This window comes from Cetorhinus maximus, chromosome 11, assembly GCF_964194155.1.
Source record: "Cetorhinus maximus chromosome 11, sCetMax3.hap1.1, whole genome shotgun sequence".
NCBI classification, from domain to species: domain Eukaryota; kingdom Metazoa; phylum Chordata; class Chondrichthyes; order Lamniformes; family Cetorhinidae; genus Cetorhinus; species Cetorhinus maximus.
Genome location: NC_135889.1, coordinates 77,752,470 through 77,769,010, shown reverse-complemented (window position 1 = coordinate 77,769,010; position 16,541 = coordinate 77,752,470). Strand labels below are relative to the sequence as shown.

General features: G+C 40.4%; 1 protein-coding gene across 1 annotated transcript; it reads left to right on the top strand.

Annotated features, from left to right (window-relative positions):
* The first annotated feature begins 1,001 nt into the window (after positions 1-1,001).
* On the top strand, positions 1,002-5,430 carry gcgb (glucagon b). Its single transcript, XM_078551378.1, has 4 exons — positions 1,002-1,096; positions 2,570-2,728; positions 4,646-4,783; positions 5,262-5,430. The coding sequence occupies exons 1-4, from the start codon at positions 1,002-1,004 to the stop codon at positions 5,428-5,430; spliced, it is 561 nt and encodes a 186-aa protein (XP_078407504.1).
* The last annotated feature ends 11,111 nt before the right edge of the window (positions 5,431-16,541 follow it).

The following is a 16,541-nucleotide window of genomic DNA, read 5'->3' as shown; positions in this document are numbered from 1 at the left end:
GCAAAGTTTAAAAAAAAAGATGATTCAACAATTGGTAATCCAAAATGTCAGAGAAAGGAGGATGACAATAGCATGGATTGAGTTTTTTAATGGAAGTGACGAGTTTCTTCCCCATATTGCCCAACCATCCCTTTGACTATATAAAGGGACCAGATATTGGTCGAAATGCAGTTAAGCTTTAGGACCCATCAAAACATCTTGGAGAAAGGGAAGCTTCGGTTTCTCTAGAAGGTTGATTCAGATTTCAAGTGATTCATCAGAAGGTAAGAATGAATTTATAAACCTGGGAATAATATGTCAAAAATGAAATGGGATGGGGGAGACTATTTGCAAAAATACTCTCAAATGGCACTGTGAAAGATTTACTTCTCAAAGGTATGCTATCATTTGCCTTTGAAAAGATTGGCCCAAGCCTGGACCTTGTCACTGTCGTGCTGTAACCTGGCATGGGTTGCTCCATTATCAAAGGAGTTGCTCCATTCTCGGTCCTTCATTCTTTATACTGGGCTTACTGGTAATAAAGTTTCAATTACTTGTTTTCATTTACTTAATCCATTTTATTGTCCCTTGTCTGTTTCATTGATTTTTCTTATTTAGTTTGTCTGAAAGACTTATAATGCTGCTTTCTCTGGCTTTCACATTTGTTCTAATTTTTGTATTAATGAAACTTTGAGTCTCACATTTCCTGTGCCTGTTTGTACAATGCTATTGTTAATTAGATTGGACAAGTGTTTTCACAGCTTTGAGAATGGGCGATAAAAGAATTTGGGAATAAGGCAGGCACATAAGATTAGGGTGACTGCTCACATGGAGTATAAACCAAAATAAGGACGGTTGGGGCAAATAACCTGTTTATGTTACAATTTCTATGCAAATTTCAACATTTTTCTGTGCATCTTTCTAAAAATATATTAATATTTTCATTGGTTAGCAGTATAAATGGTTAAAATCAGTAATGTTCAATGTATATTTTTGAATTATGTTCTGTCCAGGAGAATAAAATGAAAGGTGTTGGTTCCATTGCTGTTCTGTTGCTTTTGATACTTGTACAAAACAGTTGCCAAAATCCGGTGCAGGACACAGAGGAAACATCCAGGTAAGATATAAACCACAAAACTGAACTATAACAGGTGCTAAGCACATTTATTGGAAACTTCTAGACCATCCACTCCTTTAAATTGAACACTACTAAATTGAGCACTTTTAAAAGTCCATTATCCGAACATAAATTGTGTCCATCAACACAGCCACCTGTGCAGGAAGCCAAGCACTTTTTACTACAGTTTACATAAAATAGAACATCCACATCAATAACTAATAGCTAAAGTTTTATTATTGTTGTAAATTATTGTTTAAATAGGTGCTGCTACACCCGCTGTGGCAACATTTAAGGATTAAACGTGTGCATACTATATATCTAGTGTTGTTGTTCTGCACCATCATACATTTAGGCACACAGTTAAGGGAATCGTAAATGTAGGCATGTTAGAATTACGACTTGTGGGACACCTGTGATCTGAGCACCCTGGTAGTCAAGTGAACAAAGTCTAAGTAACTCAGTGTTTTTGTGCTTATATTATTCACTAGTTTTCCCTTTTTGATTTTGTGGGCTGGAGGCTTGGTTATTATTTTTATTGCTTCATTAATGGATAGATCCTAAATTAGAACAAAATGGGTTTGCACTGAAAGCTTACGAAATAGGTACATTAATAAGAATATGTTTTTGAACTTTATGGCCTAGAATTCTAATTATTTGTCTGAAATCTACTAATCCAGCATCAAAGATTGAGAAATTTTAAGCACATTACATTGCCTGTAAATCAGGTTTCTGCAATCTTTAACGGTGGTTTAAAAAGCATAGTGCAACAAGCAGGCCCCAAACACTAAACTGACTGCCCCTCCTCATCGAAATAATGAGCATGACAGGTTTCTGCCAAGTTCATCCATTTGCAACCATTCATGAAAGCTCATCAAATGAAGTTTTTCTTTGGGGCAAAGATACTAGTAGGGTGTTTTAATTTATTAAGAAACTGTCCTGGGTACACCAATGAAGCTAGTAAATTGTTCAATACAGTTTCTAAAGGCTTTTTCATTGATTTTGAAATCAGTTAATACACTAGATATTATTATTAAAAATGCTGTTTTCCTGGTAAACCTATTTTTAGCTATATTAATAAAACTGCACCGGATTACTGATTTTAAATTTATCAATGAATACTTTTTTTGAATGGAAAGAAAAAATATTATATCTATTACTCTGCCTGATTGCACTCATTCATGGAAAATTTTACTTTTGTGATTATGTAAATGAGTTTGAGCATTAATATGAACCATAACTCCAGAAAACCAGTGCAATTTGAATAACAATTTCCATTGAGATTGCTTATTGTACCCAAAACCGAAATTCTGCCCCTACATAGCACCCAATTATGCACACAGCAAGATTTCACAATTAGAAATTTAAATGACTGACCAGTTTTTTTTTCCATAGTGTTGTTAAGGGAGAAATATTAACCATGTAATAAGTTATTGCATGCTTTTCCAGTTAAACACAAGTAATAATATATAGCTATGTATTTCTAAACAGCACATTGGAGATGCAATCAAACCCATTGGAGGATGTGAAACGCCATTCTGAAGGCACTTTCACCAGTGATTACAGTAAATACATGGACAACAGACGTGCAAAAGACTTTGTTCAATGGCTAATGAGCACGAAACGAAATGGGTAAACTATTTTCTATAAAGATTTCTCAATACTTATATTGAATATTGCCAGTAATATTCAGCTATGTCCTTTGATCACTTATATGTGTAATTTATTTCCTTACTTTCTGTTTCTTTTACCATGAGACAATAAAAAATGCTGATCTTTGTCTACTATAACTGCTGACACATTTCCATTTGTCATAAAAAGTCAGCATATTAAAACCTCAGTTTATCTCGGGAGCGAGAGTAGCATCCTGTTCCCAAAAACATTTCTAAAACATTCTATTAACGGAAAAAGACAATTAGTCTGCAAGAAACACATCACTTTTTCACAGATCAAGCCATCTGCCCATAACTCTCAAACTGTCCCTCTCCAGAAAAACATTGGCCGTCAAATTCTGAGAGATTCTTCTGGTCAGAATTCCTAATGAAATAGTGTAAGCAGCTAAAGTGGTTGTTTCTGCTTTTTCCTTAGGGTTTTCTCCACTAGCCCAGTGGGACAATCCAATTATGGCTTACCCTCATTTACAAGATGTGTTGCCTTAGCTTCCCAAGTAAATTCTGCTCTCAATCTCTAATCCATTAATCTTCTTACTCCTAATTTCTGAAGTTTTTGTGTGTCATTGGTATTCGAAATATTTGCCATCCTGAACAGTTTTACTAGATCAATTTTGTTGATTTCCTTAATAATCTTGAAAACTTCAACTAAGTTACCTTGCATTCTCCTTCTCAAAGAACATTAGTCAAACTTATGTTTCCATTATAACTTAAATTCCTAGTATCCAAAGTACCTTTCTTACTTGCCTCTGCACAGGTCTGATGAAGATTTACGCCCTGATATGTTTGCCATCTGCTCTCTCCACAGCTGCTGACTGCCATGCAGTATATACAGCACTTTCTGTTTTTGTTTTAGAATATTCAGCATCTGCAGCTTTTGCCTTTTCTTTGCACTCAATTTAAGTACAATCTAGTACCTTAATTGTTTTTGAAAACTGAAGCTAAGCATCAGACGAAAAACTTCAGGAATATCAATCATTACCCCTTTGATCTATTTCCTAATCAGCAACCAGTTTCATGGTCCCTTCCATAGATACTATTTTATCATTTTCTAGCTTGGTATCTAACGCCTCTTGATCCATTTGGCTAACAGGTCCATTTTTAAAATCTGGTTGAATTATTCATTATCTGTTTTATAAGTGAAGACCAACTTTTAGGGTACTTTCCTTATAACTTCTTCCTGACCTGAAAAGCTCTCATTTGTGTTTTTCCTCTAATTTAAACCAATTTTCCACTTATTGCTATACTTTAACTCTAACGAATTAATATTACACATTTAATTCAGCAGTAAGAGTCCAATTAGAGCTATGTTTTACTTATTTATTTTACAACTATCAAATTTTATGGATGATACACATATTCTGAAAACTGTAAATGTACTTAGTGGGCTAAGAAGTTCTGCAATTGCCTTTTTGACATGTGCAGTGCTACTTATACAATTTAATTTCTGTTCAATTAGTGACAAAACCAAGAGGCATGCTGAAGGAACTTACACAAGTGATGTAGATTCTCTTTCTGACTACTTCAAAGCAAAACGCTTTGTAGACTCACTTAAAAGTTACAGCAAGCGTCAAAGTGGGTAAGTTATTGAACTCACAGGTTATTCAAGATTCAATGCATTAGTTTTATAATACTGAAACACTTAGCTCAGAGAATTATGCTGCTCTTGCTTATTTTCATTATAGCTACTTCAATTAGTATAATAACATCACATGAAATATATGTGGAAGCAATGCTAAAGTCTTATATTATTAATTTGAGTATTTCAGGATGCCATTGGCTGACATAAAGGTTTATTTTTAACAAAATGTATACGACATTCTAATATTATTGGAAATGCTGCCTGCATTACATAAAGAGAAATTTTGATGAAATTTAGCAGGAGCATTTCTAAGAGATACATTGAACCGACCAGACACACAGAAGGGAGCTACAGCAATGACATAAGATCTTACCTGGAGGAGAAGGCAACAAAGGACTTTATTAACTGGCTAATAAAGGGACGTGGCAGAAGAGAGTGAGTGTTTGAAATTATTCACAATGAATTGTTAGAGTAGTGATTTTACTACAAAGCACTTGCACCATTGTTTAACTAACTATGTTTGTCACATTTTACACCAACATACTAAATAGCAGCAACAAATCACCTTTCAATTGTTTTATAAGCAATATGTTCAGCTGTGTGGCTCCGGTGAAGTTGCCAATAAAATTGTTTCACTGTTAAACCGAAGGAGACATTAAAATTGCAATTTGTAGTATTATCATAAGGTAGAGGTATTACTTACAGGTTAATAATATAATGAAGCCAGAAAGGAAGGCTTTGTATTACATGATTGAAATTATGCTGCTCTTATTGTTAGGTTATTATTGATCCAATTTCGTATTATTTTAACTGAAGGGCTGTTCATTGCATCATTTTACCACATCCTAGAGAACTAAACTACCCTTTTGACTAATTGATTATTAGTGTTCTAAAGCATTTGTTACATCTTTAGGTTTCCCGAAGAAAGTAATGAAATTTTGAATGAAGTGATCCCTGAGGAAAAGGACAGAAGACATGCTGATGGTACCTTCAACAGTGAAATTAGTGTTGTTTTGGACACCATTGCTGCCAAGGAGTTTTTGAACTGGCTCTTAAACTCCAAAACTGTCCAGTCAAGGTAAGAAGCAAGGAACTATTGTAAGTTAAATCTATCAGTGCACATTTTAAAAGTGCAACAAATGTAATACTCAAATGATCCACCATTTTTTTATATTCAGCCACGTGATTCCAATAAGTTAGCAGATAAACTCATTTTAGTATTAACCATAAAAGAAATAATATTAAGGTAGTTCTCTCACATGCGCTGTTTACTAGTAATATAGGAAGAAGAAACTGAGAGCATTACTGTAACAAAAGTATAAATAGTTTTGTGCTTCACTTTACTGTGGCGCTAATTTTCATTTTCACTTCTTAGATGATAAAATGACAGAATGCCCATTGCCTGTTGCAGAACCTTTCCAAATGTAATGTCCTTTGATTTCAATTTGGAACTTTAAAATGACCTCATTAAGATTAATAGATGATGCTTGTGAGAGAACCCCTTTAATATTTCCTTTTGTTTAGTGCTACAGTGCTTTATCAGCTAATGTGTAATCCCAAACGTTTATGGCTCTACGTTGATACCGCAATAAAATTAGTACCAAATTCATAGTCTAAGGGCATAATATTTGTTGAAGAAGCTAGCTGTGCTCGGAGCTACATAATTTAAACAAGTTTAAACAAGTTTCTACCAAAGTAATTAAAAATAACTTTTATTTCAATGGCTTAGTTTGGAATACATAATGAAATACGTAATTTTTTTAAATGATTGTTTTTGTCATTCATACTTGTTATTATGTAAAAGTCTCCCAAGTTTGAAAGAGTAATTTCATGTATTTACATTTCTACATTCACTATCTGATATCTGAATATCTGAAATCCAAACAGGAAATGCTGGATAATGAGCAGCACACTAGTCAGCATCTAAAAGGAAAGGGGGGCTAACATTGCAGGTTGCATCCAGTTCTAAAGATGGCTGTGTTTCGATTTCTGTTTCCAGTTCCCATGGCTTGTCCTTTTCCAAGCTGGAACACACACATTTGCCAATTTTAAAAGATTGGGTTTTGAGCTGTAGCAAGATTACATTTGCTGCTTGATTTGGGCAATATTGTCCACGACTCTATATGCAGCTTAATTTCACAAGTATTACTGTGCAAAGAATCTAACTGCTGCTTTCTCCCCAGGGACTCTGAAATAGAATTCTTCAACGAGTACAAGTAAAAGAAGAGACTGATTTCAATTTAGCATTTTGTCTTGCAACATTGGCCACGTGTTGATAAAATATTTACAGCTTTTTGTTCCGCAAATGACACAGAATGTTATATGAAGCCATAATGCTTTGCATGCAAGAGAATTGACTCAAAATGTAATGTGCTGTTTTGAAGTAGGATTTGAAGTAAATAAATGCTATCAAAAGGATGCTCAAATGAATAGTATGAGAGCTATAGTGTCATCTCAGCAATTCTGTGTGGTACAAAATACCAAAACTACCTGTTTAGATTTATTTTTAGGAAATTATTTTTCTATAAGATAATTTGTATTTATTTGAATGAATAAGTGTAATCAATACATATTTAAGAACTTTCGTTCAGTTTAAAAAGTCTTTTTATAAAAAAAATTACGTCTAATAACCCAGTTTGAAATAAAGCATGTTTAAGCTAATAACTAATGCAAAGCTTCTAAGGCATAAATAATAAGCATGAATAAAACTTTTATGACACCTGAATCTGAAGTTCAGTTTTACAGACTTTTCATTACGTTAAGTTCAGGATACAAATTTATGACTACATAGTTCAATGCTGTCTTTTAAACAAAATACATACCAACAGACATTATTTCATTTATCATTAGCAATATCCCAGATGTAATTCACTGCACATGGTTCAAGACAGTCAAATCAAATAAATATATTTTAAAGGACTAAAAAGATCAAGACTCTTACATGATATGTCACACACAATAAATATATATTCCCTATAATATACAATTAACATAATACAATAAACCATGTACCAAGAAATCTGACTTATAATAAAACACCGTATCAACTATTAACTTTAAGTATGGGACTGAGTGTTACAAGAAATAGAACCATTATTTGCACATGGAGCATCACAACCTACTTCAATGGTAACAATATCAATCAGGTACTTACTCACAAAGCAATGAAAACAAAGGGACTCCTGGACAAGAGACTTCACAACTCCAGAGCAGGTGACAAATCCACAAATCTCCAAACAAATGATGTGAATCTATAATAGCAACAATTAAAAAATACCTGAGAAGAGACTAATACCGACATAGTTCTTACGAGCATAAGAAATAGGAGCAGAAGTAGGCCATTCGGCCCCTCGAGCCTGCTCCGCCATTCGTTAAGATCATGGCTGATCTATTTGTGTTTTGAATTCCACATTCCCATCTATCCACAATGACCTTTGATTCCCTTGCCTAACAAGATTCTATCTACCTCCGCCTTAAAGATATTCAATGCCCCACCTCCACTGCCTTCTTAAACAGAGAGTTCCAAAGTTGCACGACCTTCTAAGAAAAAACATTTCTCCTCATCTCTGTTCTTAAAGAGCAACCCCTAATTTTAAAAGTGTCCCCTGGTTCTGGACTGAACCACAAGAGGAAACATCCTTTCCACGTCTACCTTGTCAAGACTGTTCAGCGTCTTAGATACTTCAATCAAGTCACCCCTAACTTTTCTAAACTCCAGTGGAAACAAGCCTAGTCTGTCCAACCTTTCCTCATAAAGACAACCAGCTCATTCCAGGTATCAACCTAGTAAACCGCCTCCAATGCATTTATATCCTTCCTTAAATGAGGAGACCAAAACTGCACATAGTATTTGAGGTGTGGTCTCACCATTGCCCTGCATAACTGAAGCATAACATCCTTACTTTTATGTTCAATTCCTCTCGAAGTAAAGGATAGCATTTCATTAGCCTTCTTAATTACTTGCTGTACCTGCAAATAACGTTTTGTGACTCATGCACTAGAACACCTAGATCGCTCTGCGTCTCGGAAGTCTGTAGTCGTTCTCTGTTTAAATAATACCCTGATTTTTTTTTATTGTTCCTGCCAAGTGAACGACTTCACATTTTCCCACATTATACTCCATCTGCCAAATTTCTGCCCACTCACTCAGCCTGTGTGTGTCTGCAACCTCCTTATGTCCTCTTCACAACATACTTTCCTATCTATCTCTGTATCATCTGCAAAGTTAACTACCATGCTTTCACTCCCCTCACCTAAGTCATCGATGTAAATTATAAAATGTTGAGGCTCCAGCACAGGCTCCTGTGGGGTTCCACTCGTCACGTCCTGCTAATCAGAAAAAGATGCATTTATGCATACTCAAAATTGTTCTTTAAAGACGACGGTACATCCTGAGAGATGAGTAGATTGCTTCCATTAGTTGGTAATTCCGTAATTCAGTAACCAGGAGGCATAAATTCGGAAATAAGACCAGGGGAAATCAGGGGCAAGTTAGAAGATTTTTTTTTCATGCAGCAAATAACGATAACATAACATAAGTGGATATTGAGATTGGGACTATAACATCATTTAAAAATGGATTAGATAATAACTCAAAAGGAAGATTATAGAAGAATACAGGAAATGGGCAGAGAAATGGGATTAGAGTAGATAGTTCTAATTAAACATCAATACCAGAATGGGCACAAAAAGGCCATGTGGTCTCCTGTGCTTTAGTTTCTGCCTGACAAAAAACAGACCAGAAATTGTAGCACATCCAGGAAAACAAATAAAAAGCCCAAAAGAAAGACTAGCACTTTTAGGATGTCTCTGAAACATCTCATGGGGCAGTATTTAACAGGCCCCCACCAACAGGTTTACAGGTGGGGGGCCTGTAAAATCACTTGGGTGGCCTTCACACCACCCTATCACCTGGTATGACCTATCCTCAATTTTATGTGGAGGAGGACAAGGCAAAGCCCCATCTACCCTCTGAGTTGGACATAAAAACCCCTACCCCACAATTTTGAAGGGCAGGGCAGTTATCCCCAATATTTAGGCCTCAATCAAATCACAAAAACAGATTATCTGGTGATTATCACATTGCTGTTTGTGGGAGATTGATGTGTGCAAATTTGTGGCTGTGTTTTCTACATTATAAAAATGACCTCACTTCAAAAGCACGTCATTGACTGCAAAGCACTTTGGAACTTGCAAAGGTTGAGGAAGACACTTTAAGCAAAAGCTTTTCTTTCAAGGCTGAAAACGTTAGATTTCTGTTAGATAATGGCATATAGTGCAAATGCAGGTAAATTAAGTTGTTTCTGATGAGCTTATGAAATAGGGAGCAATGGTGCAGGTTTGAGAAGCTGAATGGTGTACTTCTGTTTCTAATGTTTCCAAGAATCTTAGATGATGTTTTTCTCTGTCAGAATAAAAAGTGTTAGTAATATTTTTGTTACCTAATTCTCAGAAACTGTGAGCTCAATTTTCCCCTCAGCGATTTGGGGGTGGGGCCCGCACACCGAAGGGAAAATGACGCGGGATGACATTGGGAGGAACCCGACTTCATCCCGGTCCATTTAAATCTTCAGGAAGGCAGGCGGACAGTTGATTTCGCTGTCCGCCCGCCGACCTGTAAATGGCCAATTAAGGCCATGACAAGCTAATTAACCTTGTTAATGACCCTGCCTGTCCAAGCTTAAGGCTGGCGGGCAGGCCAGGAGCCCCAGTGGGCTCCAGATTATTCCACTGGTGGGATGAAGTTTCATGTCCGTTTTTTAAAAATTTAATAAACTTTATGTGTTTCTTATTAACATGTCCCGTCTCGTGTGACGTTGTCACATGAGGGGGACATATTAATAATTTTAATATTTCTCTATTTTTTTACTTTTCTTATCTGTCAAAAAACTCCCTGAGACAGCACCCTGCCTCAGAGAGCAGTGCGCTCTTTCGCGCACATGTGCGAAAGAGCGCACTTTGACAGCTAGGGAATCCCTCCCCCCCCCCGCACAGGAAGCGCATAGCACTTCCTGTTGGGCAGGCCGCTGGGCGGGCCTTAATTGGCCCGCCCACTCAAAATGGCGGTGGGCCCTGTTTCGGCGGCAGGGGTCGGCTGCCCGCCCGCCGCTGAGCCGGTGGGGCCCGCCCGCCCATCGAGGGCAAAATTCTGCCCTATACATTTTACACAATCTGCCCTTGAAAATGTTATGCTATCCAGGGCTAACAATCACCTCCAGCAGTAAAATGCACACTTGAAGTTACACAAACTTGAATTTGCTTTACAGTCATCTCAAGATAGAAAAATATCAAAACCAAAGAAAGGACGCAAAGACACTCAAAGCTAAGATTAGACAGTCCTGGGACAATATAATAAATGTGATGCCCCTTGCAATGGCAATATAAGAGATTAATTAGCATTTTGAATCTTCTGATAAAGAACTTATGAAAATTTTGCGATACAATGTTTCTTCATGAATTACTACTAAACACAGCCTTCTTTTCTCTGCCACTCCTGCACAATATTTCTGTGTGATGAATTTTCTCCCAGTATTCAGCTCTTACTCTTATTTGAAAATCTTACGATTTTTAAGCGGTCTTTTCTTCTAAACTTGGTATTCACAAACAAGCTAAACCAGTCCAATCAATTTAAATTGTGTGTTGGAGGTGGAAACTTACTGCCTTAGGTTTTAAACAGGGCTTGGGACTATTTTCAGGTCCAGAGACCGATTGTCTATAAGTCCACCCATCTGTATGATCTTCCCAGAGGCAGCCAATTAACCGGTCCACTTATGGGCAGGCAGGTAGAGGTGCTCTCTGAAGACTTTTAAATAAGTAAAAATAAACTGTGGCCACATTGTGGAGGGGGAAACCCATCCGAAAGATGGCCTGTGGCCGCAGCTTTAGCTCTCCATGACCCACGGCTCTGGGGTGGGGTGTAGAAATTAAAGGAGGCCTCACTGGCTCCTATGGCCTGCAGCCAGGAGGCTGCCTCCAGGCACCTGCTGAGATTTGACTTCAACGGGGACCTCGTGTGCTGCCGGTCAGATCCCGATGGGGTCATCAATTTGCCCCCAGGTGGGCACTCGATTGATAATAGCTAGCCACTGCTTTGAGGTGGGTACCTGATGCTGCTCTCACTTTAGCTCCAGCAAGAGGTGACCGAGACAGGTTTCTTTTTCAAGTGGAGTTTGAATGGCTGTTTGCTTATTTTAACAGTTTCATGAGCATTTTAAAGACTTCCCAATGTTATTATAGGGCTCATGAGTTCTGCTTATATTAGATACTGGGTGAGTGAGCATGAAAGGATATGAAGGGCATAGGGGTATAGAGAAAGCATGGGGGAATATGAGGGGGAAAGAGGGTCTGAAGGTCCTAAATCTCATGTGCAGAACTAGGCTGCATCCCAGCAAATGGATTGGGCCTTCTAACCTACCTGCCTCAGCATCTGGCCTCCATTCCCGTCTCAGATGTGCTTCGGAGGTGGGAGCCCCGGGTCCAGCCTGTCCTCATCACATCACCATTAAAATTGTGAGGCAGGTTCGCAGTGTCAGGAAATCACTAAACCTGTGATTCCCACCTCAAAGGGAAAGATCTCGCCCCACTTGTTACCTTTCATAAGATCTTAGAAAGTTAGAACTGTAATAGGTATTGAGCAAGTGAAAGTGAGAGTGGAGAAAAGAACAACAGGGAAGGCTTCTTACAGGGTAGCGGACAGGAGAAATTAAATTAGAAAAGGTTCATGGTACAAGGCCAAAAGAAGTGTTAATGAGAAAAGCAAAGATACAAAAGATACATCTAGAGGCGGTGAGAATGGCTCTAGCCAAAAGCAAAGAAAAAGATAAAAAAAAAGAGAAACAAGAGAGAAAAACCAAACAGCAAAGAAAAAGGAAACAAAATGCAAGGTTATGAACTAAAATTGTTGAACTGAGTGTTGAGTCCAAAAGGCTGTAAAGTCCCAAGTTGGAAGGTGAAGTGCTGTTCGTCTTGCATTTAGCTTCACTGGTACACTGTAGCAGGCCAACGACAGAAAGGTCAGATTGGGTCAGAGGTGGTTCACAAAGTGATCACCCAGTCTGCATTTTGTCTCTCCAATGCAGAGGAGAACACGTCACGAGCAGTGATTACAGTATTTTTTCATTCTTTCACGGGATGTTGGCGTCGCTGGCTAGGCCAGCATTTTTATTGTCCATTCCTAATTACCCTTGCTGTTATGGAGGGAGTTCCAGGATTTTGACCCAATGACAGTGAAGGAACAGCGATATATTTCCAAGTCAGGGTGGTGTGAGGCTTGGAGGGGAACTTGCAGGTGGTGGTGTTCCCATGCACCTGTTGCCCCTGTCCTTCTAGATGGTAGAGGTTTCGGGTTTGGGTGGTGCTGTCAAAGGAATCTTGGTGAGTTGCTGCAGTGTATCTTGAAGATGGTGCACAATGCTGACACTGCGCGTCAGTGGTGGAGGAGGTGAATGTTGGAGATGGTGGGTGGGGTGCCAATCAAGTGGGCTGCTTTGTCCTGGATGTTGTCAAGCTTCTTCAGTTGTCACGACTCACTGGGGATAGTGCACTGTAATATCAAGCCCCACTGTTCCCCGAGCTGTGACAAATGTGAAAAGTTCGACCAAGATTGCCCCAATTCCACCCAACTGTTTAATTTAGGTTAACTGAATAGAGCACCAGGTTTGTAAACTTAATAAGTAAATAACTGTTTATTGAACGAACTGTCTTTAACTAGTGGCAAAAGAAAGAAATATGAACTGCTAACTTCTAACACTATAACTTAAACTGTACCCTCTTCTTAAATCCCTATACATGCACATACAAGACACTTAAGACACACAAAAACATGGACCAGAATTTTTGCGTTGGTGTGTGGGGGCGGGCCCGGCACACCGACGCGTAAAACGGCGCCCGGTGATGTCGGGCATGCGTCCCGATGTCACCATGCGCCTTTCAGATCTTTCCACAAGCCTGCCGAACTGTCAAAGGCCTGGTAAGGCCAATAAAAATCCAATTAACGTAATTATCAACCCTGCCCGTCCAACCTTAAGTTTGGCGGGCAGGCGAAGAGCCCAGGCGGCCTTCGCGTTTTCCAGGAAACCTCATCCATGGGCGGGATGAGATTTCCTGAAGGTTTTATTAAATAAATAAATATTTTTTGCACATTTCATAAACATGTCCCATCTCATGTGACACTGTCGCATGAGGGGACATGTCTAAATAACTTCTATCTTTCTTTATTTAAAACATTCCATATGAACTTAATCTCCCTGAGACAGAGAGTTTCCGCGTGAAAAAGCGCAGACCCCGATTCACCCTCTACCCACCGCCTGCAAAGGTAGCACTCTACCAGCCTTAATTGGCCTGCCCACGTAAAATGGCGACGCTCACCCAATCGTGGGTGGCGATCGGCTCTGCTCCCGACCGGCCCGCCCGACAGGCAGAAAATTCTATTTTAAGGGTGGGATAAAACAGTTCAAGAGCACCAATTCTGGAGTATAGGACTCGATGGGTTGATTTTGGTCGATGTCTTCCAAATTCCTTTCAGTTCTTGTTGATGATACGAGGTGGCCTTCCAGCACTTTCAGTATTTAGTTCACTGGTTGAGAATTTGCTTTTCAATTTCTCTAACAGTGGTTTTCCCTTTTTCTTTTTTACTGGGGTTTCCTCAGAGAGAGAACATGTTATAGAGATATGAGGAAAAGAGATTTTAGATGTTTTCTCTTTGTAGGCCAGGAGTTTTTTGCTGCACACTGCTACCATACAAAACCTTGGTCACATGGTCAGGAGCCAATTAAATTTGCTGATGTCAGGCAACTCCCTTGGTCCAGGACTCCTTTCTGGTGCCATCCTGTCTTTCATGGCACACTCTGTTCCAGGACTGCAACACTGTACATATCTCATCCTGTTCCAGTGGACATGTCTTTCAAACTGCAACCATTGTAATTTTAAGCCACAGTCCAACAGAAAATAAAAATATGTTCTTTAAGACTGTCCAACAGAAATAAGAAGATATGTTCCTTACAAGTGTTGATGGAGCCGCACTCATTCAGGCAATTGGAGAATATTCCATCACACTTCTGACTTGTGCCTTGTGGACAGGATTTGGGGAGTCATGAGGTGAGTTACTCATCGCAGAATTCCCAAACTCTGATCTGCTCTTGTAGCCGCTGTATTTATATGACTGGTCCTGTTCAGTTTCTGGCCAATGGTAGCCCCCAGGATGTTGATAGTGAGGGTTTCAGTGATGGTAATGCCATTGAAAGTCAAGAAGCGATGGTTAGATTCTTTCTTGTTGGAGATGGTCATTGCCTGGCACTTATGTGGCATCAGTGTTACATGCCTCTTCTCAGCCCAAGCCTGAATGTTGTCTAGGTCTTGCTGCATATGGGTATGGACTGCTTCAGTATCTGAGGAATTGCAAATGGTGCTGATGCTGGTGTTGAAAGAAGTACCAGTCTGCTAACATTTCTGACATGCCCCGCATAATGCCACCACCAAACATATCTTCCTCCCTTCTTCCCTTCCAACATTCCCAAGAGACTATAATCTTCTGTGACACCCTGATCCATTCCTCATCCTGAACACCCCCTCCTCTTCCAATGGCACCTTCCCAAGGAAGTGCAGGAGATGCAACACCTGCCTTTTTACCACCTTCGGTCCTATCTCACCCGTCCTTCCAACTCAGGCCAGGTGAGATCCAGGCAGTGCAGCACATCCCAGAGGCCTAACATTGAGGGCAGCTCAGTTGGATGTAAGGAGGTCACACCTCCATTTTTCCAGCACTAGCTGCCATAAACCAGATAAGTTAAAGGTACAACCAAGTGTAAAGGTCCTTGACAGGCCAAGGAGAAGGCGAGTGTATAAGTTAAGTGGGTAGGCTTGGGAGGTCGGGGGGGGGGCGGAATGGAGGGGTTGTGGGGGTGGGGAGGGGATCGAGTTGGGTTGCGCCTCAGGGGGAGGTCAAATGTGGCCTGGGGGGGTGGTTGGGTTGGGTCTTGAGGGAGGGTCAGGTCGGGCCTTGGGGACGAGGTTAGTTCAGGCCTCAGGAGGGGTTTCGGTCAGATCAGGCCTCAAGGGGGAATGGGGGGGTCAGGTTGGGCCACCATCAGGTCAGGCTTCAGGGGAGGGGGTGTCAGGTCGGGCCTTGGGAGGGGGTCAGGTTGGGCCTCCCGTTGTGGGGGGGGGATGACACAGGGTTGGGTTGGGACTCCAAGGGGGTCATGTTGGGCCTCAGAGGGGAGTGTTGGTTTGGGTCAGGCCTCAATGGGTTGGGCCAGGTCAGGTCAGGCCTCTGGGGGGTAGGGGTCAGGTCTAGGGGTGTTGCGCCATGCTGGGCCTGGAGGGTGGGTCAGGTGGGGCCTCAGGGAGATGTTTGGGTAGGGCCTCAGGCGGCAGGGACAGTGAAAGTCAGAAGTTGAGCCCTGGCGAGAGTTCTGATGGGTGGGTGGGTGTGTGGGCGAGTCACCTGGACGTTCAGGGGTGTTGTGGCAGTCCCATGGGGAGGTTCGTACGGGTCTGTACAATAGTTACCCAGTAGTTAAAAGTGGTTTTAATCTTTCTGACTTTTGTTTCTGGGTAACTATTGGTGTAACCCAGTCGGAACCATCTGAAGTTCGTGTTTTAAATCGCATTTTCGGACGGCTCACAGGTGCAGAGCAATTGCCCGAGCCAAGTTTGCAGTTCCCAGGAAACTGGCCTGCAAGCCTATGCCTGTGCACTTCGGGGGTGGGGGCTTCCCCAGCGCATCTTTGGCGTACCCCACCCGTCCTGGAGCTCGGAAGTTACAGCTCATCACGAATTTCCTACATCGTTTTAAGCGGAAAATGGTTGGAATGGGCTGTGCTGGCTGGGAGGGCGTAACCCGACAAATCCATTTAATCTTAGCTATCCAGTATCAGTTTTGAAATGCTGGAGTGAGACAATGTAAAAAAAAAATGCTGCCACAAAAAAATGGGATGGCTGAAAATGTAGCTAAACTATTTACTCAATATTGTGTTCCCTATCAGGGTTGGAAAGTGAAGGAACTCTGTTCAGTGTTGATATGAGGCTACTACCTCCCAGCCTAAGAAGGGGGTAATGTGAAATGTGCTTTCACAGCTGATGGTCCCGTGAAGTCACAATCGGTGCCCAAGCCGTCACAAGGAGATGAAAACTCAAACGGCGGCACTCAAGAGGTCAGTTGAGAGGAGGAAAAGGGGAAGGAAGGTGAAGGGAG